This window comes from Ranitomeya imitator, chromosome 7 (assembly GCF_032444005.1).
Source record: "Ranitomeya imitator isolate aRanImi1 chromosome 7, aRanImi1.pri, whole genome shotgun sequence".
NCBI classification, from domain to species: domain Eukaryota; kingdom Metazoa; phylum Chordata; class Amphibia; order Anura; family Dendrobatidae; genus Ranitomeya; species Ranitomeya imitator.
In genome coordinates, this window is record NC_091288.1 from 136,638,211 (window position 1) to 136,663,767 (window position 25,557).

General features: G+C 45.0%; 1 protein-coding gene across 1 annotated transcript in view; it reads right to left on the reverse strand.

Moving 5' to 3' along the window:
* Positions 1 to 25,557, reverse strand: part of VPS16 (VPS16 core subunit of CORVET and HOPS complexes) — a 412,925-nt gene that overhangs the window by 328,722 nt on the left and 58,646 nt on the right. The window contains exon 4 of the mRNA XM_069733839.1: positions 15,203 to 15,331. Within this exon, the coding sequence (XP_069589940.1) occupies positions 15,203 to 15,331 (129 nt within the window). The remainder of the gene's footprint in view (positions 1 to 15,202; positions 15,332 to 25,557) is intronic.

Genomic DNA, 25,557 nt, shown 5'->3' on the forward strand with positions numbered 1-25,557 from the left:
GGGGCTCTCCAAATGCGACATGGCGTACGCTCTCTATTCCAGTAAATTTTGTGTTCAAAAAGTCAACTGAAGCTCCTTCGCTTCCGAGCCCTGACATGCATCCAAATAGTAGCTTTCCTAACATATGTTGTATTGGCGTACTCAGGAGAAATTGCATAACAAATATCGGGGTCCATTTTTTCCTGTTACCCTTGTGAAAATAAAAAAATTGGGGCTAAAGTAAAATTTCTGTGAAAAAAAAAGTAAAAATGTTCATTTTTTACTTCCACATTGCATCAATTCCTGTGAAGAACCTGAAGAGTTAATAAACTTCTTAAATGTGGTTTTGAATACTTTTAGGGGTGTAGTTTTTAGAATGGTGTAACTTTTAGGCATTTTCTATCAAACGTCATCATGCGCTCCCTAAAAAAATGGTTTTGTACATTTTGTAGGAAAAATGAGAAATCACTGGTCAACTTGTAACCCTTAGAAAAAGGAACCACCCAACTGAACGTGAACAGATTGCTAACTTTGCAAAAAGATTAATATTGGCGTAATAGTCGGTTGGAGTAAAGAGCACGAGAAGACCTCCAATGGTAATTTTAAAAAAAACACAAGTTTTACCTGCACCACAAATCACAATCAAAAAATGTGAACTTATACACTAGTGAAAGAAGTGCTCACCCCTACGCGATGGGAGAGAATTTGTATAAGGGTGCTGTCATGGGTTGTGAAAAATCCCGTTCCCAGTAAGTAACAATTTATTGATCACCCATGACAGCATAACAAGAGAATTTCAAAGCAAGTAAGAATACAGGGAGGGACCACAGCCTGGAGCATCATTCTTCCAAAGGTGAGGTTGGAGGTCGAACTCACATCCAGACTATAATGCTTATAGAAAGTGCAAGACCAGGTTGCTGCCTTACAGATCTGCTTGATTGAGACGACCGATCTCTCCGCCCAGAAGGTTGCCACGGCTCTTGTAGAGTGAATCTTCAGACGTTCTGGAACCACCTTGCGACTTGCAGAATAAGCTAAAGAAATGGACTCCCTAATCCACCTAACAATTGTGTGCTTTGAAGCTTTAAGCCCCTTCCTGGGTCCCTGAAGGACACGAACAAAGAACTATCCTTCTTCCAGGAGTCAGTAACAGAGAGGTACAATAGCAGGCATTTTCTAACATCTAGTGTATGAAGCTTTTATCCCTTATGATTGTTTGAGGTAGAGTAGAAAGAAGGAAGAACTATCTACTATAATCTATGAAACCGGGGCACTACTTTAGGTAGGTAGGATGAATCAAGTTTCAAAATTACTCTGTCTTCCAGAAACTAAGTGAATGGTGAAACTCTGGAAAGGGCCTGAAGGTCATTGACCATTTGGGCAGATGTTAAAGTTGCCAGAAGGGCTGTTTTAAAGGGAAAGATCTTTGGCAGCTGCTAAATCAGTGGGTTCGAATGGTAAATTTGCCATGGCTGGTAAGACTAGGTTTAAATCCTACGGCACTACTCTTTCTTTTAAGATCGGCTTGGATCTGGATCAAGCTCTAATAAATCTAGATACCCAATAATTTTGTGCTAGATCACATTTATACAGGGTGCCCAGAGCGGACAGCTGAACTTTGTGGGTGCTGTGGATAGACATAGCTCGAGGTTTTGCTGTAGTAATTCCAGAGCATGATTCACTGAAGCCCCATCCTCAATCCTTGATCCTGAGGCAGTTAGAAATGTTCTCCATGTTCCGGCATAAGGTTTGGTTGTGGATAACTTTCTTCTCAAGTAACTTGGGAGAGTAACCCCTTTCCATCAACAGCGCCCTCTCAAATTCCAAGCCATCAAATGAAGATTGGCTACTCGTGGATGTTAGATTGGTCCCTGAGAGAGGAGATTCTGAAGCTCTGGGATCATCCACGGGTCGGAGACAGACATTGTCCTCAACAATGATAACCATGGGCTTCTGGGCCAGAAGGGAACAATTAAGATAATCCTTGTTTTGTCTTCTCTGATCTTCCTTACTACCAGCGGGATGAGGGCTACTGGAGGAAAAGCATGCCAGGTTGAATTTCCATGGAATTAAGAAGGCATCTACCCACTGGGAGCCTTCTCTGGGATTCCGAGAAAAGACATTTTTTTACCTTTTACCTTCCTTTTCAACCTGGTGGCAAAGAGATCTATGTTTAGAGTCCAAACAGCCCCATACCTGAACTATCTGGCTGATGATGTACTGATCTAGCGCTCACTCTCCTTGCCTTAGTTGATTAAAGCTTAAAAAGTCCACCCTGATGTTTTCTTTGCCTCTTATGTGAAGAGCTGTAAATGACAGGCGATGACTTCCTGCTATTTGGAATCTGTCACCTCAATTAAGCGTCTGGATCGATTCTCCCCTATTGGTTTATGTAGATCACCATCACCTGATCATAGGAGAGGATCTAGATATGATGACCCTGTAGGGACACAAGGTGTCTTCTTACTGCCAACTCAACTGCAAGCAATTCCTTCAAGTTTGATGAAAAATATCTTGTCCAAATCCCTTGGATTATTAAAGGGAACCTGTCACCCCCAAAATCGATGATGAGGTAAGCTCACCGTCATCAGGGGCTTAATCTAACGTCTTTTTCTCCTCTTTCAGGTAACGTCGGCGGCTTATCTACAGCATTACAGAATGCTGTAGATAAGCCCCTGATGATGGTGAGCTTACCTCACCATCGATTTTGGGGATGACATGTTCTCTTTAATAACCACCCATGAGATCTCATTCACCCAGGGAACCCCCCCCTGGACAGATTCGTGCTAACCAGCCACCAAGGGAGGGACTGTACTGATGAAGCGGATAGTGTCATCTTTCCTTCCAGATGTCCTCTAAGAGAAATGTTGTTTCATAACATCCAATTGTAAGGCTCTAGTATGAAACTGGGCCCACAAGACTGCCGGGATGCAAGACGTCAGTGAACCTAGAAGTGACATTGCATTTCTAAGAGACATGGTGGGGAACTTCAGGGCCCTTAACACCTGGTGTTGGATGTTTTCTATTTTATTGCCGGGAGACGACACTGCTGCCCCTCTGAGTCCAGCAGAAGCCACAGAAATTTTTGTACTTTTAGAGGCTCTAACCTTGATTTTTTTTTTTAAGATTCAATAGCCAACCTAAGAATTCTAAGGTGGACATTACTCTTTCTATCTGGGTAGTGCAATGTCTGACTGAATTGACTACAATCATCCAAATATGGGACAATCAATACATTCTTTTCCCGGAGATGGGCCATGACCTCTGCCACTACTTTGGTGAAGACATGAGGGGCAATAGTGAGGACAAATGGGAGTACTCTAAACTGGAAATGTCTGACTACTCCTCCAATGACTACCGCAACACTGAGGTAATGTTTGTATTCTACATGTATGGGCACATGGTAGTCAACATCCTTCAGATCTAAAACTGCCATTAAGCAATCCGGGAAGAGTAATTTTATTGCAGATTTTACGGATTCCATCATCAAAGGAAGGATACTTAGGATTTTTTTCAGGCCATTCAAATGTATTAATGCACTAAAGGAGCAGTCTGGTTTCTTAAGGGGACCTCCAATACGACCACTTTCTGCACCAGCTCTGAGACTTCTGCCTTTAATGTCTGTTGTTCTGCTGTCAAAGACCGAGAAGGAGTTTCCATTAACCTTCCTTGTGGGACTGAGTGGAACTCCATCTTTAGTTCAGATTCCATCAGGCGAAGAATCCAACTACGCCCTGATATTTCTTCCCAGGCCGAGAAGGAGGACAAAAGCTGTCCGCTCACCTGGGCTTGGAGTCATTGGCCTGGTTTTTTGGAATCCTGGGAGGAGGTCATGACCATGAAACCTCTTCCCTCAAGCGAATTATCTATTCCTGGAGGATCGCTTGTGAGATGGGATGTACAAGCTAGGAGACTTCTCAGCGTTGCTAGCCTTTTCCAAAACATCATCAGAAGCTAGGTCAAACTGGTATTCTCCCTCACACGGAATGGCACACAATTTTGTTCTAGCCTGGATGTCCCCTAACCAGCATTTCTAGCCGTTTCTAGTTGTTTTATCTTTCAACTGGGCTTCCAACCAGACCATTAAAGATCACTGCCGGTTTTAGGGCTCCTGCCAACGTCCAATGTACCTTTAAGGAAGGCATCTGCTTTCTTGTAAAGGGGGTCTTTTAAATTCCTCATGTTTTCCAAGGAGAGAGAGATTTTTCTAGAAGCCTTTGCTAAAGGCTCATCCAGTTTTGGGGCTTTGTTCCTGCTTGACGAGGAAGGCTCACCCAAAAGGATGTCTCTTAAATGACGGGAGGAGGGAGCCTCTTTTTTGGGGTAATTCCTTATGTATCAAGTTGCGGATCTTTTCATTTAAAGGAAATGACCTACACCTCTTTTGGTCCAAGCCTAGAAACAATATTCTGAACCAAATTTTCGGGTTTGGACTCTTCTATCCCCATTGTGGTCTTAATTGCCTTTACAAGTCAGTCCATCTGTTCTATAGGGAAACAGATGACCTGTGTTATCGTCTGAAGAGGAGGAGGCTGACGGGGAGTTCAGAGGAGTGGACATCCTTATTTGAAATACTAGACACATTCGACCCTGGGAACCTAGCCCTTTTATTCTTCTCTCCCTTATGATCCTTTTTATGGGAAATCGATTACGGTAGGTTGGTGGCAAAGCTAGAGGTCTCCTCTGCTACAGTCTGGTCTATACACACTGCAAAGCACACAATCCTTGGGCTTAGACTTTGCTGTATATTTATTTCCCTGGCAACAAAAATTACTAAAAGGAAAGGCTACGTCACCGAGTGAACTTTCACGAAGATCACTTACTAGTGTGAGGAAATCAAATCGACTGGATTATGAGGGGGACACATCGTAGCCGAAAGACCAACTTGAGAGGCTGGAGACTTGTCCACTCTGTGAAGCTCCTCTGACTGGATCTGCCACTGCCTGCAGAACTCTCACGTCTCTCATCCACATGTCTGCCGCCAGTAATGCTACAGGGACGATGCTGTTTCACTTGCTACTGCGGCTTCCCAACAAGCTGTTGCTGCTGCTCATGTACATCATTCTCCTTGAGACAACAATGGGCAAGGAAGCACCGATCAATGCTTTGGTCATCTCTGAAATGCTGGAGCAGAGCTACTGCGTGCCCCCCCCCCCCCCCCCCGACTCACTTACCCCCGAAAGTTAAAGGGTAGCAGGTTGATCATGTGGCCTGTGCATCATTCAGGCAGATCATATCATCCGGAATTGCCTGGCCGCATCACCCTGGCGACTGTGTCATATGTGCACGCCCCATCCACTTCATAATATAGCGCCCCGGCCACGTCAACAGAGAACGCCCCGGACTTGCGTCATGCACTGTGGCGCTTTCATAGACCCCACATAACCTAAGGCAGGGTAAATACTGCTGCATGAACGGACCAGCCGGCCCTGGGAAAACAGTCACCCATCTGCTGATCTTCAGCTATACCTGCAAGAGGTTCATCCGTCAAGAACAGGAAACCAACTGATGCGTGGGGGAGGTGCTGCCTTTTATGCCTTTAAGTTTCCTGTCCTTGAAGGGCGGATGCCCTCTTTCGTGGTGGTGCGGTCATGGGTGATTGATAAACAGTAGGTATAAGCAGGTATCGTATTGGAACTATGTGACTTAGGAGGCATCACTCACGAGTGGAGCACACTAACTACATGGCTATGCACTTAATTATTGACTAGTAGTCCATAATAGCTACATATATAATATACCACACATGTAGTCAGAAAGTTCTATTTGGACAAATAGCAGGGCTAGGAACGGAAGGAGCAATATTTGAATTTTGGAACACAAATTGTCTGAAAAAGATTGTGGGCACCATGTCACATTTGAAGGGCCCCTAAGGTGCCTAAACAGCAGAAGCCCACAACTGACCCCATTGTGGAACCTAACCCCTCAAGGATTTTATCCAGGGGTATAGTGAGGAGTTTGAACACAAAGGGATGACACAGAATTTGATACGATTAGGACGTCACTATTGATGGATAGTGACAACCTATGGTATCAAATGAGGTTGGATAGGTCATCAATGACAAAGTAATAGACAAACTCATTAAAGGGAACCTGTCACCCCCAAAATCGAAGGTCAGCTTCTGCCTAATCAGTAATTTCTGTGTATTTCTGATTTAAACAATAAATAAGTCCCGAGGTACAGTTATTTAAAAGGGTGTTCCACTTCTGTGAGAAAACGGTGTCCCTGCGAAATGGAAACAAAATATTACCGTAATTCATTTTCAGTCAAATACATGTTAAGGAACCTTGCATCCAAACTATTATGGAGTTCCTCCTTCAAACAATTTTCTAGTTACATATATATAGTTTAGTCATAGTCTCTTCTTCCATAATTATTGGGAGTATGTGCCCTGTTCACACCAATGCATTCATCAGACTTCTTCCGTATAATCGCTTGTCTCCATCCTTATTTTTTCTACAACTTTGAACTAAGGGTCTGGGGAAGGCCCATTTCTGTTCCAGCACGACTGTAAACATTAAAAGGGCATGGTTTGGCAAATTTGTTGTAGAAGAACTTGACTTGGCCAGAGCTCGAACCAATCAAACTACTTTGGGATGAACTTGAACAGAAATTACCAGCCAGTCTAACACCAGTGTCTCAATTCACAAATATCCTATCTGAAAGCACAAAAATTCCCTCAGACACACTCAAAAAGCCCTCCCAGAAAAGTAGAAGCAGTTTTAGCTACGAAAGTTGGGAGTCAACCCAATAATGTCTATAGCTTTAGGGATATAATAAAAACTTCTCTAGGTGTAATGTGTGGGTGTCTTAATACTTTTGTCCATACAGTGTATGGGCTTTAGCGCTAGTTACAAATGCTACCCCTGGGCCAGAATTTAATAGGAATGCTTTGATGTTGGTGACTATCAAACATTAAAGCATTTGTGAAGAATTTTTACAATACAGTAAAATCACAAAAGTGAGTACACCCCTCAAATTTTTGTAAATATTTTATTATATGATTTCATGGGACAACGCTGAAGATAGGACACCGATAAAAAGTGAAATAGTGATTTTACAGCTTGTGTAGCAGTGTTAATTTGGTGTGCTCTCTAAATAACTCAACACATATCAATTACGGTAATGTCTAAACTGCTGGCAAAAAAATACTTTCCATCTTCCCTCCCCAGTGCCATGTGACACAGTGTTACAAGGCCTCAGATATGAATGGGGAGCAGGTGTGGTAAATTTGGCGTTATCGTTTTCACAATCTCTCAGGCCTCTTTCAAATGTCAGTGGGTCCGGTACGTGTGGTCACAGTTTTCACATGTACCGGAGACACTTACACATGTAGACCCATTCAGGTGAATGGGTCTGTGCACATGTCACTGCGTTTCCACGCACCGTGTGTCCGTGGGCGCAATACGCTGACATGTCTGTTTTTAACAGCAGTACGGGATGCAAATGTCGTGCACACACTTATGTCACACGGATGACATCAGTGTAACACACATCGGCGCCTGGGAAGCAGTGGTAAGTTAGCGCTGTTCCCCAGTGACGGGTGCTGAAGACCACACACATAATTCGCCTCCGTTATGCTGGTGAGCAGGACGAGCAGGGGAAAATGTTGAGTTATATTCAACTGATAACTGTGAGAGCAGGCTGCGGCTTATAGGACTACTACTCTAAACCTGCAGCCGCTATTAACAGTGAGAGCAGGTGTAGCAGCTGATGATGGGAGTATTCATCAGCCGCCGCCTGCACTACAAATAAATTTAAAAAACGGCGTGGTTTCCCCTTTTGATAACCAGCGAGGCATAACTGACAGCTGCAACCCTCAGCTGTCAGCATTAGCAAGGCTGGTTATAAAGAATAGAGGGGTACCCATGCTGTTTTTTTACCTTGATTTAAATAACTAATGAAAAAAAAAATGGTGTGGGTGTTAGGTGTCGAGTTCCTACCGCTGCACAGGGGGAATCTCGAACCATGTCCACTGCGGTTTCCCATTCTCCTCCAGCCGCAGTGGAACCTGTCAGCAGAGACGTCGATCCCAGAGTCTGGCTCAAGATGATACAGTGCGCTTGGGTACTGCTACCTTTCCAGGCTCTGCCGTTATAGCCAGCACTGTTCAGCAGCGACCAGGCGTTTCAGGGACTAAGTCCTGCTTTTCCCACACTGAGCATGCCCACGGGACGGTCACATGCTCAGGTCCTGTTGTGGCTCCTACTGGACCATCAGGAAGGTCCTGGAGCACTACTGCTATAAAAGTTTCCATGCGCTAGTGTAAACTTATTAACTTGTGTGTGTGTGGATGAATGTCTGTCGATGGATGAAAGCTCCGAATCATTCCCATCCCTAGTGTTGTTGCCTGCTCGCGAATGGTAGATCTACCTAGCGCCCGACAGTGCTATCCTGCACAATTGCACAAGTTGCTGAATTCAGTTAGCAGCGACCGCCAGAGCGGCGCTGTGCGCAGATAGTGCACTTTCCTGGCCCTGTTTAGGGTGGTTAGTGGTGCTGCCAGAGCGGCGCTGCATGCACTCCTGTGCAGTAAATATTCACTTTAGTTTCCCTGGCACCGCAGTGGCGGTGTCGAGCGCAAGAAATCTAGAGGGACTCTTACCCTGAGTCTTGGGGCAGAGTTCTGTATCACCTTGCTTGCACTCTCTGTGCGGTATCATGGCCCTGTGACGCCACAGGGTTCGCTTCCTTCATACCGGGTGAAGCTAACCCATGTGTGTACTCACATTATACCGCCATATAGTCCGTCATTACCAAGCAACAGGTGTCTTAGCTGCACGGTAGACCCCGGACTGCGAACGCACCTTATATCATCTCCAATTATTATTTGGTGTGTTCCGCCAGTCCTAACAGTGGGGACCCCACCATTTTTGACAACCAGCCTTACTAAAGCAGAGAGCATGGGGCTGGTATTCTCAGGCTGGTAAGGGGCTATAAATATTGACCCATCCCCGCAGCCTAAAAACAGCAGCCCGGTAGAGGCACATCTATTAGATGTGCCAATTCTGGCGCTTTGCCCGGCTCTTCCCACTTACTGTGTAGCGGTGGCAAGTTGGGTAATATTTGTGGGGTTGATGTATTGTCTGGTGACATCAAGCCCATGGGTTAGTAAAGCTGAGGCATATATAAGACAGCTATCCATTACTAATCCTATAGCTGTATTGTAAATAAACACAGAGCAAGTATAAAATCTTTTATTTGAAGTAAAACAAAACATACTTGTCTCCTGTAACAAAAAAATTAAAAAACATCAATATTCCACACCTGTCCCACGAAGAAACTTATTTAGTTCAGATGGTGTGAAGCGTATCTTGCCTCCAGTCAAACATGGTGGTGGGAGTGTCATGGTTTCGGGCTGCAAGACTGCTGCAAGTTGTAGAGAGCTACAGTTAAATAAAGGAACTATGAATGCTGTATTGTGACATAAAAAAGCAGAACATGATCACCTCCCTTCAGAAATGGGGCAGCAGGGCAGTATTCCAACATAACCACCCCCTACACACATTCAAGATGACCACCTTTACCCTCAGTTGCCTTAGAAACTGAAGGTAAAAGGTGGTGGACTCATCGAGCTTGTCTCCAGACCTAAACAGAAGGTGGAGGAGCGCAAGTCTTTAACACATCCATCAGCTCTGTGATGCAGCCATGAAGGAGTGGAAGAGTATTCCAGTGGCAAGCTGTGAAGCTTTAGTGAACTCCATGCCCAACAGAGTGAAAGCAGTGCTTGAAAATAATGACGGCAACACAAAATATTGACACTTTGGGAACACTTTGACCATTTTTACTTAGGGGTGTACTCATTTTTGTTGCCAGCAATTTAGACATTAACCCCTTCCGGACCTTGGAGGCACTCAGTACGTCTTGGTCGGCGGGCACTTAACGACCTTAGACATACTGACAACATCCAAAAACCTCTAAAAACTTTGATTGCAGCATTAAGAAGGCAGGCATCGATAGGGAGCTTCCATTGCCCTTCGATTGGAGTCCCAGCGACATCATTGTGGGGGCCTGATCGTTGACATGGTGACCCGATGTCACCAAGCTATGGCAAGCCCCTCAAACCATGCGCAGAGCACAGTTTCAGGGGCTTGTGCCAGTGCAGCACTTAATAGTGTATTAGTGTAATAGTGTATTGCAATGGATTACAACTGCGATCCGGCTAGTGAAAGTGAAGGTCCCTCAGTGGGACAAAGTAAAAAAAAAAAAGTATATATATCATTGAAAAAGGATTTTTGCATCCGAATATATATATATATTTTCCAGCGTATAAGGCGACTTTTTAACCCCTGAAAATCATCCCAAAAGTCGGGGGTCGTCTTATACGCCGGGCACGACGTGTGCAGGGAGCGATCCTGGATGGTTCCCAGGGTCTGAAGGAGAGGAGACTCTCCTACAGGCCCTGGGATCCATTCATATAAGAAATAAAGAATAAAAATAAAAAATATGGATGTACTCACCCTCCGACGGACCCTGGCTCTCAGCGGTGCAAACGTCAGCCTCCGTTCCTAAGAATGCATTGAGCGTAGGACCTGCGATGACGTCGCGGTCGGGTGACCGGTTGCGTGACCGCGACGTCATCGCAGTTGGCTTGAGAAAGGTCCACATCCTTGACTGAAACGTCGCACATGGGCCAATAAACAACTTTTATTTTTCCTATTGGAATGCTGCCTTCATTTTTTGGATTATAGCATGAGGTTTGGTATATACCTGGAAGGATTTTTTGCACCCTTGTCTTCTTTTGGTGCTGCTTTTTGTTTTCTTTTTCCATATATCTATCTGGATACTTTCACACATCAGGTTTTTGCCGTCAGGCACAATCCAGTGAGTTTTGAAAAAAACGGATCAGTGTTTTTTTTTCCGCCGGATCCGATTTTTTATCATAGAGTTGTATTAGCGCCGGATTACGCCTGATGGCCTCACGTTTCATCCATTTTTTGCCGGATCCGTCAGAACAGCTGTTTCCAGAGGACGGGAAAAACGTACAGAAAAACGCTTCTGAGGTTTTTGCCGTCAGGCATAATCTGGCGAGTTTTTATCTGGCAAAAAAACGCGCAGCAACGGATCCGGCGAAAAACGTATGAAACTTAGATGTGAAATTATGAATCCGGCCTCCGAATCCAGTTTTTCATGCATTTTTCCATTGAAATCATGTACATTTTCCGTTCACGCTCTCACAAAAAAACGGATCATTTGCATCAGTTTTTCACTATTTGCAACAGATCTGTTTTTTCAAAAATTCACCAGATCCTGCCTGATGGATTGATGTAGATAGATACAGCATATGGATAGTTAGGCTACTTTCACACATCAGTTTGCTTCCGTCAGGCAGGATCGAGCGAATTTTTGAAAAAACAGTTCCGTTACAAATAGTGAAAAACTGATGCAACTGATCCGTTTGTTTTTTTAGAGAGAGAGAGAGCGAGAACGGAAAATGCGCATGATTTCAATGGAAAAAATGCATGAAAAACCAGATTCGGAGGCCGGATTCATAATTTCACATCTCAGTTTCATACGTTTTTTGCCAAATCCGTCGTTGCACGTTTTTTCGCCGGACAGAAAAACCTTTCCTCTGTACGTTTTCTCCGTCCGCCGGAAACAGTTTCTTTTGACGGATCTGGCAAAAAATGGATGAAACGTGTGGCCATCAGGCGCAATGCGGCGCTAATACAACTCTATGATAAAACTCGCCAGATTATGCCTGACGGCAAAAACCTCATGTGTGAAAGTAGCCTAACTATCCATATATCTATCTATCTCATTCCACCAGGGGGGGTGAATGGGGGTGATCACCGGGGCAGGGGGGGAGAGGAGGTCGGGGGGTAGAATTGGACGGCGGGGGAGCGGAGGGCAGCAGAGAAGAGTACCGGATGGCAGGCGGCAGCAATCAGGCGGCAGCAGAAGGGACATCGCTCTGCAGCTCCCACGGAAGGGATCAGGCTGCAGAGCGAGGGTGTCATATTTCACTCCGCAACCCAACATCTAATTGGAGGGATAGCGTCACATGGACGCTAGTTCCAATCAGATCTGGGGGGTGGTGACAAAGAAGTCACCAGAGTAATTGTAGCCACAGGGGGGGGGGGGGCAAAGCCAGCCCCCCTTGGGCTCAAGTACAAGTTCCCCTGTTCCTGCAAGTCAGGTGAAATTTCAGGTAACCCTTTCACCCGACCCGCAGGAACGCGATACCTCCATGACGCATACGCTGCGTCACAGGTCGGGAAGGGATTAAAGGGGTTTTCCCACGAACGAAAGTTAATTTTAAAAATTGTCTGTATCTGACCGTTGTGAGATAGTGCTCACTGCATGTGTTGGGGAACACTCGCTTGGAAACGGAATTCAGTCACACAGGCACAATTTTCTTTATTAAACAGTCCATGCGGTTTATTATGCAGTCATAAACCGGGCCATGCACAGTTCATTATATACTTCATGGAACACAATAGGCACTAACAGATGACATTAGGTTGCAGTCTCTAAATATGCTGGACCTTACTCCGTCCAGTTACCATGGGTGACCGCACAGTTCATTAACTGACCCCCTGTCAGTGCACACAGTTCCCCAACTCTGGGTTACCTTCCTGGAGCTCCTGCTCCACACGCTGACTCCTTGTCAGTCCTTGTTCCCAGGGAAGCTGCCTAACTGGAATCACCGTCCCGGACGATGCCTTGCTCACCACGCCACCTAACAGTCTCAGGCCCACAGAAGGACGGTAGCTTCCCCAACACAGTAGCCGTCACCAACTCTGCAGAACCATGGCTTCACCCCGTGCTCTTCAGGACTACTCCCAGGACCGTCCAACACAGAGGCCACCCAGGTCCACGGCCTCTGTGTGCTATTCAGGGATCCGATCCTACTCCCAGGATCTCCCAACACACAAACCTTCCAGGACCTACACACTCTCTCCCATGTGTACCACACATTGGTCACATTATGTAGTTGTAACCACTCCCATAGATGGGAGGTGTGTATTTGGTTAGTCAGACCTGCCCAGCTCTCCAACTAACCCTGAAAGCCTCCCTTTACAACTACACAGATACTTGTGGCACTACAGGTCTCAGAACAACAACATTACTGGCTTAGGCCCCTTTCACACATCAATTTTTTGCCGTCAGGCACAATCCGGCGAGTTTTGCAAAATACAGATCTGGCAAAAGTTGCCGCCGGATCAGTTTTTTTTTCCTCATAGACTTGTATTAGCGATGGATGGCCTTACGTTTCATCCGTTTTTTCGCTTTCCCTATGGCGCCGGATCCGTCAAATGATGGAATCCGGCGACGGATTCCGTTTTTTGGGGGGGTTTTTTGTTTTTGTTTTTTTTAAACCAAGCATGCATTTTCCATTCTGGGGTCTCTCTTTCTCTCTCTCTCTCTTCTCATCCAAATCAGCTAGTCGAATCCGGCTAAAAACACACAATTTGCGACGGATCCTTTTTTTTGAAAATTCGCCGGATTGAGCCTGACGGCAAAAACCTGATGTGTGAAAGTAGCCTTACAGGCAGCGGAGACTCCCTCTGCGACACATACCGGCCATTTACAATAATGCCAGTCACTATCTCACTATCACCATTACAGTTAAGCCTCCATGCTTATCCTGAGAAGCACACACAGCGCCCCCTAGCTGCAACATGGGTCACTGCATCACACCGTGAACAGAACATACCACAGCTCCTGGGCAGGGGAGGAAGAAAAAGACAATACTGACATTACAGCAGGTGATCGCAGAGGATACATTTTGTGAGGTAAAATATTGTTTAAAAACAGTTAGTGAAATATTTTACCTGACAAAATGAATCCTCTGTGACCCCCTGCTGTAATGTCAGTATTGTGTTTTGCTTTCTCCCCTGCCAAGGAGATGTGGTATGCTCCCTACACGGTCAGACACAGACAATTTTTAAAATTAACTTTCGTGACCGGCTTCCTCTGCCTGTAGACACGTCGCACATCTGCTGCCGGGATCAGCCGAATGATTCAATGCGCCTGCGCGGAATTCGCACAGGCGCAGTAAGTCAGACCACGGCCATCTTTGTGCAGACAGATAGAGGGAAGCACGGTGGCTCAGTGGTTAGCACTGCAGCCTTGCAGCGCTGGAGTACTGGGTTCAATTCCCACCAAGTATAACATCTGCATGGAGTTTCTATGTTCTCCCCGTGTTTGCGCGTGTTTCCTCAGGGCACTCTGGTTTCCTCCCACATTCCAAAGACATACTAATAGGGAATTTAGCTTGTAAGCTCCATCGGGGACAGCGATGACATGTGTGTGAATTGAAAAGCGAAGCAGAATATGTTAGCGCTATATAAAAATAAAGATTATTACAGCGACGGTCACATTAAAACTGCGCATGAGCTCCTCCTATACAAAGATGGTAGCGGTCAGTGAATCATTCGGCTGATCCCGGCGGTGGCATGTTCCACAGGTGTTACTGCGCAAGAGGCTGCGTATGGTGTATAGAGTGTATGTGTGTGTGTTTGTGGTGCATACGGCGTATACAGTGTGTGTGGTGTATACAGAGTGTGTGTGTGTGTGTGTGTGGTGCGTACGGCTTACACTGTGTGTGTGTGTGTAGTGCGTACAGCATATACAGTGTGTGGTGCATACGGCTTATACAGAGAGTGTGTGTGTGTGTGTTGCATACGGCTGTACAGTGTTTGTGTGTGTGTGTGTGTGTGTGTGTGTGTTGCGATGGTGTTCCGCTGGTGGTACCGCGCAAGAGGCTGGTACCACCAGCAGTTTCCATATTGAGACACCCATCACTTGAGTGTCCCAATATGGCGGTCGGTCGGTGAACTCTGCCACTTGGAATTCTGGGATCCGGACACATCTGGACGAAACAGGATGTGAACACATTATAAGCAGGGGTGTAACTACAACGAATGCAGGGATTGCAATAACACCCGGCCCTGGAGATTAGGGGGCCGTAAAAGTCCATTTGGCCTATAGAAAAAGACTATTGCTATTAAAGATTTAAAATATTTGGGGGCCCCGTTGAAGCTTTCGCATCGGGGCCCATGAGTTTCAAGTTACACCACTGATTACATGATTATATATATATTCCTCTTGTTCAAAAGGTAGCAGAAATCCTTAGATACCAATATTCTTTACCAGGAAAGCTGATGATCATCAATATGATGAGAATGTTTCTGCAGGGTGAAATGTTGTGTTTCTGAGAAAATCCTTAGTATAAGATTGTTTTAATTAGTTAGAAAACACAGGATAGTTACTTACGTTTCCCATGCTGAATGTACGCTTAAATACACAAAATATGTCATATATTAACACCGTTCCATCTTCCTGAATGCAGATTAGATCTTCAGAAACAGTCCATCCAAGGTGTACAACTTGTCCACTTTTCCACTGTAAACAAGAAAAATATGTATTCAAGATATCAGAGAAATAAGATGGTGCTGTGGCTTTTTTTTTGCTTAAATAGACTGTCCACTACTGAGACAACCCCTTCTCGATCTGAATGTTTGCCCCTGAGAATATAATAACGTCTATAATCTCCACCTATGCCGATGTTATTACAACAGTGTCGGCTCTCATGTTCCTGATGCTCGCATGAGGTTGTAACGTCACGTGAGCCCTGCACCCAATCAGCCCTGGCATCGCTGTCCCCACCTTTAGATGTATACATAATCAAGAGCAAGTGAGAGCTGCGGCAGGCCGCTCACTTGCTCTTGATTTCTACTACATTCGCCGAAGGCAGGGACAGCGACCCCAGGGCTGATTGGGCGCAGGGCTTACATGACGTAACAACCTTATGTGAGCCTCAGGAACATGAGTGCGCCGACACTGCTGCAATGGCCTTGTCATGGGAGGCGATTATAGGTGGTGTTTTTACTTCACGTGAGCAACCATTCAGATCGACAAGGGGTTGTTATAGTAGTAACAACCCGTTTAAAAGTAATACTGGCAAATATGTGCAATTACAAACATCCACTGTACGTAACTCTGCGATATTGGCAGCAATAAACCCACAAAAAAAGACCAGAGCACATACTGCCAAGTCATTAATGATCAATCCCTTACCTTCACCAGGCTCAGATTCTCAAGGAATAACAGATAATACATACATCTTGAAGAATCAATTTAGGAGTTTTCCATTGTAAGTGATTTTTCAATTGAACCCTTAGTAAGTCACCACCCACTTACCACAAAGGCCTGAAGAATTACCGTACATTACGGCAACAACTGGAATATCCATCACATTGGAGGATAGAATATAGTCTTATGTACTACAATTTCAGGTCTTTCTGAAGAGACTGGTCTCGTAAACGAAATAAGGAGCCATGAATCAATTCCTTGTTAGGAAATACCAGGTACTTGGAGCCCCACCCCTCTACTCTACCTGTAGCAGAACCTTGCAAACTACTCAGCAATTTCAAGATTTCAGCTTTTCTCCCACTGATCACAGTGGGAAGTTCTCAATCTTCCACTCTGCAAATACTAATAAGGAAACCCCCAATGGAAATCTAGCAGGAAAGGGGATGTAGAGGCAGGGGAACTTGCAACAGAGTTAGAAACTCAAAACAATTGCAAAAAAAAGTACATAAAGATTTTTCATTTGTCAACCCACAGGAGCTTAGCTTTTTTAAGTAACTGGCTTTCCTTTTGTCCCAAAGCTCATGTAGATACTTTTTGATTATTTTTGGTTTGAATGAATTCATTACAAAAGTGACCTTAGTGAGACATTTTAATATTTTGGAGAAGAAAACAGTAGATTCCACCATACTCCAGATCAAATACTCCTGCTTTCACAAAAAATAACATCAAAGGGAATGTCAACAGATTTTTTTCTATACAATCTGCTAGTGGCGTATTGATGTGGGCCATGTGCCCTGGAGATATTGTCCTTCAGTGTGAGCCTCCCCAACCAGATCCTTTAACGACTCCTTGTAGGACATACTTTGCAGTCCGCTTACCATCCTGGTAGCTCTTCTCTGAGCTTGCTCCAGTTTTCCAATGTCTTATTTAAAAATGTGGTGCCCAGTACTGGACACAGTATTTCAGATGAAGACTGAGCAAGAAGGAATAGAGGGGGATAATTACTTCATCAGGATTCAGACTCTTTGCTTCTTCACTTCATACATCCTAGAACGGTGTTCGCCTTTTTTGCTGCTGAATCACTCTGTTGACTCATGTGCAGTTGTCTTTTTCACACATGCTGTTGCTTATTTCCATTCCTCCCATTGTATATACAAGTGGTCAAAATTGTTGGTAACCATCATTTAATGACAGAAAAACCCACAATGGTCACAGAAATAACTTGAATCTGACAAAAGTAATAATAAATAAAACATCTATGAAAATTAACAAATGAAAGTCCGACATTGCTTTTCAACCATGCTTCCACAAAAATTAAAAAAAAAATAAACCTCGTGAAATAGGCCTGGACAGAAATGATGGTACCCCTAAAAATAAACAAAAGGGACATGTTAAATCAAGGTGTGTCCACTAACTAGCATCACAGGTGTCTACAATCTTGGAATCAGTGAATGGGCCTGTATATAGAGCGACAGATACTCACTGTGCTGTTTGGTGACATGGTGTGTATCACACTCAACATGGACCAGAGGATGGGAAGGAAAGAGTTGTCTCAGGAGATTAGAAATAAAATTATAGACAAACAGGTTAAAGGTAAAAGTTATAAGACCATCTCCAAGCAGCTTTATGTTCCTGTGACTACAGTTGCATATATTATTCAGAAATGTAAGATCCATGGGACTGTAGCCAACCTCCCTGGACGTGGCCGCAGGAGGAAAATTGATGATAAATCAAAGAGATGGATAATACGAATGTAACAAAAGAGCCCCCCAAAATTTCTAAACAGATTAAAGGTGAACTTCAAGCTCAAGGAACCTCAGTGTCAGATAGCACCATCCGTCGTTGTATAAGTCAAAAAGCACTTCACGGGAGACAACCAAGGAGGACACCATTGTTGAACTATAAAAAAAAATCATAAAAAAGCCAGACAGGAATTTGCCAAACTACATTTTGACAAGCCACAAAGCTTCTGGGAGAATGTCCTATGGACAGATGAGACAAAAATTGAACTTTTTAGCAAAGCACATCGGCTCTATGTTCACAGATGGAAAAATGAAGCATATCAAGAAAAGAACACTGTCCCTACTGTGAAACATGGAGGAGGCTCTGATATGTTCTGGGGCTGCTTAGCTGCATCTGGCACAGGGTGTCTAGAATCTGAGTAGTCAAATATATAAGGCAGCACACTGTGGCACCAAAACCTGCAAACATGAAACATGAAAACTGAATTGCATTACTGCACTAGAAATATGAAAAATTGAGAATAAAGTCTTCATCTGAATGGGAACCTAAAAAGGAGTCCTCTCTGACTAAAAGTCTCTCTCTCTGTGGAGGGGTAGTGGACCTACTGTGATTAAAAACACCTGTGGCTAAAAGGAGGAGTGCTCAGTCAGAAGGCTAAAGGTACTGTCACACTAGACGATATCGCTAGCGATCCGTGACGTTGCAGCGTCCTCGCTAGCGATATCGTCCAGTGTGACAGGCAGCAGCGATCAGGCCCCTGCTGGGAGATCGCTGGTCGGGGAAGAAAGTCCAGAACTTTATTTCGTCGCTGGACTCCCCGTAGACATCGCTGAATCGGCGTGTGTGACACCGATTCAGCGATGTCTTCACTGGTAACCAGGGTAAACATCGGGTAACTAAGCGCAGGGCCGCGCTTAGTAACCCGATGTTTACCCTGGTTACCAGCGTAAAAAAACAAACAGTACATACTTACATTCAGCTGTCTGTCCCTTGCCGTCTGGTTCCTGCACTGACTGCTAGCCGTAAAGTGAAAGCAGAGCACAGCCACAGCGGTGAGTCACCGCTGTGTGACTCACCGCTGTGCTGTGCTTTCACTTTCACTTTACGGCCAGCAGTCAGTGCAGGAACCAGACGGCAAGGGACAGACAGCTGAATGTAAGTATGTACTGTTTGTTTTTTTACGCTGGTAACCAGGGTAAACATCGGGTTACTAAGCGCGGCCCTGCGCTTAGTTACCCGATGTTTACCCTGGTTACCGGGGACCTCGGGATCGTTGGTCGCTGGAGAGCTGTCTGTGTGACAGCTCTCCAGCGACGCTGCAGCGATCCGGATCGTTGTCGGTATCGCTGCAGCGTCGCTAAGTGTGACGGTACCTTAATGAATACAAACTTCAAAAAACTGACTGTCACATCCAATCAGACTAAGTGTGAACAGGTGCTGAGCCTAGAGTCACCAACTCGTATACAGTCAAATAAATAAGGCAGCACACTGTGGTGCCAAAACCTGCAAACATGAAATATGAAAATTGAATTGCATTACTGCACTAGAAATATGAAAAATTGAGAAAGTTTAGCGCATAAATTGGTCAATATATGTGTACCTTGTAGCCACGTTAAGGCATTTCTCGTGAAGTTTAGAATCCGAGTAGGGTACAATGAAATCTCCAGACTATCAAGGGATTCTAGAAAGATATGTGCTTCCCAGTGTCAGAAAGCTTGGTCTCAGTTGCAGGTCATGGGTCTTGCAACAGGATAATGACCCAAAAACACACAGCTAATGACACCTAAGAATGGCTTAGGCTACTTTCACACATCAGGTTTTTCACCGCATGTCGATTCCGGCGTCGCGTCGCAGCGCCGGACCATTTGTGAAAACCGGATGGGACGGATCCGGTTTTCAGCCGGATCAGATGTTCGGATCGGTTGGCATCCGTTTCGTCCGGTTTTTCATCCGCTTTTTGACGGATCGGGTTTTTAAGAACGCCCCTGGGAGGCTCCAAAATGTGATTGGCCCCTTCAAAACTATATATACAGTCTTCCTACAGCCCATCAGTGACAGTGTTTGGAGAGAAGGTGGATGTTGTTAATGCGAAGATTCTGCAGAACAACGTGGATTTCATTGTGGAGGCGAATCGCTTGAAAACAATTGTTCTGGAGAAGGAGCGAGAGAGACAACGCATCATGCGTCTGCACTGACGCAGTTTGTGGATCCACCCCATCACCGCACAGCGAATGACCCGTGGGGTGTTTTCTACTCTGCACATGGAGCTAAGAGGAAACCCAGAGAAATTTTTCTCATATGTGCGGATGAAAGCAGAGAACTTTGATCTATTGGTGGACCGAATTGAACATCTCATCCGAAGGAGTGATACATATTGCCGATTCTCTATTTCACCGGCCGAGCGTCTGATGGTCACTCTTCGGTAAGCCATTTTTATTGTATGTACTCCTGTAGTACACTTTGATTGTAATTTGATTTTGTAGTAATTTCGGCCTTGATTTTGTTCACAGATTCCTTGCTACAGAAGAATCCCTTTCGTCACTACATTTCCAGTTCAGATTGGGAATTTCCACCATCTCTGGAATTGTAAAGCACACTTGCCGTGCACTGTGGGACTCTGCACCATGAATTTATACCACATCCCACAATGGAGATTTGGTTGGAAGTAGCCGAGAAATTCCAGCAAGTGTGTCAGTTTCCCAATTGCTTGGGCGCGGTGGACGGGAAACATATCCGTATTGTCAAACCGGCTGCATCTGGATCAGAATATTTTAACTATAAAAAGTACTTTTCCATTGTGCTGATGGCCATCACCAATGCGGATTACAAATTTGTAGCGGTGGATATTGGGGCGTATGGCCACTCTAATGATTCCCAAGTTTTCAAACTGTCTGCAATGGGGTGTCATTTGTATGGAAACACCTTTCAATTCCTACTGACATCTATAAACATGAATACAGACACTGTTGACGAGGTGGTGAAAGCTTGTGTTGTTCTGCACAATTTTGTGATTTCTAAGGAACAGATTTCCATGGAGGACCACTCCGAAGAAACCACCTTGGCGGATTATAACAACATAACGTATAGAAGTTCTGTGACAGTTTCCCAAATTAGGGACCAATCTGCAGAATACTTTATGTCACCAGAAGGAAGAATAGACTGGCAGGATGAGAGTTTGAACAATTTGTCTTTGACCTTGTAATGCTATTTGACCTACTTTCACTCAAGTGGTGTACCTGTTTGGGTTCTACCCAAAGTATTTTACCTGCTTTTACCCAAGTTGTGTACCTCTTTGGGTTCTACCCAAAGTATTTTACCTTCTTTTACCCAAGTTGTGTACCTCTTTGGGTTCTACCAAAAGTATTTTACCTTCTTTTACCCAAGTTGTGTACCTCTTTGGGTTCTACCCAAAGTATTTTACCTTCTTTTACCCAAGTTGTGTACCTCTTTGGGTTCTACCCAAAGTATTTTACCACCTTTTACCCAAGTTGTGTACGTTTTTGGGTTCTACCCAAAGTATTTTACCTTCTTTTACCCAAGTTGTGTACCTCTTTGGGTTCTACCCAAAGTATTTTACCACCTTTTACCCAAGTTGTGTACCTTTTTGGGTTCTACCCATAGTATTTTACCTTCTTTTACCCAAGTTGTGTACCTCTTTGGGTTCCACCCAAAGTATTTTACTTCTACCAATAAACCATCTTTAACCCAAGTGTTAACTATACATTATAAAATAAAATACAAATTTGCTGTAAAAACACAGTTTTATTACAATTTTTTTTAAACAAAACAATAATAAAATTAAGTTTGGCAACACAAAAAAATAACCTCACACTTAGAGGTTTGAATATGTCGGGGTGGAGATAGTGCTGAAGGGACTGTCAGATAGGGACACTTCGACAGTGGTAGTGAGGAGAGAGGAATGTGGTGGTGGTGGGGAAGGATCAATAGGTAGTGGTGATGGGGTGGAGAAAGCAAAGGAATGGGTGGACAGGAAACTGGGAGTTGGGTTAGGAATTTGGTATGATGGAGGGGTGTGGCTGATGGTTTGGGAGGATTGGGAGGCTGAAGCGTTGAGGGTGGAGAAGGGGGTTGGGACATGACGGATGAATGAGGCTGGTGGTAGTGGGCTGGGAGAGGAGGCGCAGAAGATGTTGTTGGAAACTGGTATGGGGAGGGATGTTCATACTGGTCTGGATGGTGGGAAGGGGCACGGGCGGGACGCTGGTAGTGGTGTGGATGGTGGGACGGGGCACGGTCATGATGTGGGTAATGGTGAGGTTGGTGGGACGGGGCTCGGGCACATTGCTGGTATGGGTCAGGAGGATGGTAGTGGCTGTAGTGATGGACAGTGGCTGAAGGGGGGGGCAGGTGCAGGAGGGGTGGCAAGTGTGGTGGAAATTGCGCTAGAGTAGACTGGCAGGCTTCCATTACTTGCATCTGCTGATCAGTAGATAGCTTCTCCATTTGCTCGAGTACCGACCAGAAAAAAGTGTGGTTCGGTGACTGACTTGCCTCTGAACGCATCGTTAGCAGAAGTGTATGCAACTTGAGTATGCTTTTATTTATTAAATTGAAACCTGCAGCCATTTGCTCGGACAAAACTTTGAGACAGTTCTGAAATGATGCATTCAGGTGCAAGAACTCGGGCGCATAGCTCTGTAAGAAGAAATATAAGCCAGCTCACCCGTGATGCATAAGCCAAACTTCAGGAGCACATACCCGCTGTGTCCAGGCGTATAAAGTCCAAAAAAAAGAAGAGAATGTCCAGCTTCACTGAATCCAGTAAAAAAGAGTTTTCTTTATTCACAAACTAAGCATAGAGGATACAGACTTCAGCACGAACCATATGGGTAAGAATCAACGCGTTTCTGGAGACTAAGCTCCCTTAATCATGACATGATTCTCTTCTTTTTTTTGGACTTTATACGCATAGCTCTGTACCTGACCCATCTGCCGCTGGCGCCCCGAAGCCACAGGTGTACTAGAGGTGGCTGCAGGGGGTGGGGTACAGGAGAAGCTATATCCTCACCAGCAGATTCATGCAATGGAACTGGCCAGGATGCTCCAGCGCTGGTGGATGGGACTGAGGGATCAGATGGGTGGGAAGGCTGGGAAGGTGGAAGGCTGGGAAGGTGCAGAGCAGGAAGGTGCAGAGTTTGAAGGTGCAGAAGGGCCGGGACTCTCGATGGCGGACTCCTGAGGGATCGCCCCAGAAGGGTTCAACGCAGCTGCAGGCTCCCGAGTGCTCCCGACAGTGCTGTGGAACAAAGAAAAAAAAAAAAGGAATTAATATACTGAAATTGCATGGCCCTTGCTGAAACAACAAAAGAGGGTTAGACATGTAAAACATTGCTTATTACATGTGGTGGGTGATATTTACCTTCGAGTCACCATCGTTGACCTGAGGAACGACAGGGCTATGGCATACTTGTATCTGCTCCTGCGTCCTCCAGAACCACTCGGGGCTCGCATATCTTTGTTGAACTCCTCCTTAAAGCGATCCCTGATAGACCGCCACCGCTTCACAATCCTCTCACCTGTAAAAAAGGAGAAAAACAAATTGGTTAAGATACAATCCTTTGAATGCATCAATATAATTGAACTGTGTGTACTTACGTTCTTGAGTCTGGGCCCGAACATCGAGGTCCTCCCACCTCTCAACTAGCTGTTGGCATACTTGTTCCCAGAGTCGAGGGGTCACTATGACATCAGCATGGCGGCGGTCACCCATGTTCCACAGCGGCTCCCTTTCTTGGATCATATCGATGAGGAGGTCAATATTGAGGCCGACCTCCTCACCGTCCGAATCAGGAGCACGCTGTGGAGCCTGTTATAAAAAAAGGCCAAAAAATAAATAAAATTAGATTCAAAACAAAAAAAAGACCAAAAAGAGAAAAAAAAAAAAAAAAGATGCTTACACGATGATGGCCGCCACGACTCTCATGCCGACGACCCTGGGAGCCACTCGGAGGACCTCTTGATGGAGCACCAGAATCCGAACTCTAAAGAAAAACATAACAATTATGTGCTTGTAGTTTGCCTTTTTATGTGTTGTGTACATTTTGATATCTATAATGATCATTCCGTTCATGTTGTGCAATGTGTCCAATGATCTGTTTCTACGTGTTGTGTGCATTGTTCTTTCTGTAATCTTTTGTTTTTATGTGTTGGGTGTAGTGTGTGGTTTGTGGTTCCGCGATGCATGAATGAAAGAAATATACCAATTGTGATCCCGCTCCAGATCTTTCTCCACCCCTTCGGTCTTCTTCCGGAAGCACCTCTTCTGCAGCAACATCTTCCTACAAAAATGTAAGATGGTGAAATACATATACAAAGAGAGAGAGAGTGAGCTAGACAAAGAGAGAGTGAGCTAGACAAAGAGAGAGAGAGCAAGACAGAGAGCTACAGAGAGAGAGCAAGACAGAAAGAGCGAGAGAGAGCTTGAGCGAGAAATTATATACAAAAGATATATTCACCTCAATGCGCTGCCGACTAGAAGGAGGGCTCCCAGAAGAAGACATGGCTGATGGCTCTCGGCTGGAAGGCAGGCAGGCTCTCGGCTGGAAGGCAGGCAGGCTCTCGGCTGGAAGGCAGGCAGGCTCTCGGCTGGAAGGCAGGCAGGCTCTCGGCTGGAAGGCAGGCAGGCTCTCGGCTGGAAGGCAGGCAGGCTCTCGGCTGGAAGGCAGGCAGGCTCTCGGCTGGAAGGCAGGGTGTGGAAGGGTGTTGGCTCTCTTGCTGGATGGCTGGAAATGAGTGAGGGCCTCAATGGCATTCTTTTATATGTGTCCTGGCAGCCCTATAGGTTCTGAGCATGCTCAGATGAAAAAAGCTGGATCAGGCTGCCGGATCCGCCTTTTTCCGGATCCAGCGCATTCCGGCATCCATTGACATGCATTGTAACGTTTTTTGTCTGCAGCGAAAAAGCCGGAAGGGCCGGATCCGGCTCTTCTGGCTTTTTCGCCGCAAACAAAAAACGTTACAGTAGACGTTTTTCCCAGACGCCGGATCCGGAATAGAAACGGAAGGAACGCAAGGCCATCTGGCGCAATACGGCGCTAATACAAGTCAATAGGGAAAAACCGGTTCCGGTTTTTATTTTTGCCGGTTCCGGTTTTTCTGAAAAGAGCCGCAATCTGCCGGAAAACATTGGACTATTCTGAAGTGGCCTTCTATGAGCCCTGACCTAAATCCTATTGAGCATCTTTGGAAAGAGCTGAATCATGCAGTCTGAAAAAGGCAACCTTCAAACACAAGACAACTGAGCAGGAGTGAGCCAAAATACCTGTCGAGAGGTGCAGAAGTCTCATTGAGGGTAAGTTCACAAAGGGCATTTTTGCTGCATTTTTATGCTAATTTTCAGCTGCTTTTTACAGCAAAATCTGAGATTTCAGAAATCTCATGCACACATATTGTTTTTTTTGTGTCATCAGGATTTCATGCTTGGCTGCTTTTTTGGACATAGAGTATGACACTTCTTTCAGCGTTTTTCACCCATTGGCTTGAATGGGTGTTGAAAAAAACGCTGCAAAAATGCAGGTACCATTACCTGCAGTGTTTTTACTGCAGAAAGTCAATGGACATTAGCACGGACAAAGAGACACAAAAAAAGCACAAAAAAATTCAACAAATCTGCACCAAAAATGCACCTAAACCTGCGTTTTTGCTGCAGCTTCTTTCCTGACAAGATGATCAGGTTTTGCTGCAGAGAAAAAAAAAAAAAAGCAGTAAAAACGCCCTGTGTGAAGTTACAGGAATCGTTTGATTGCAGTGATTGCCTCAAAAGGGTATGCAAC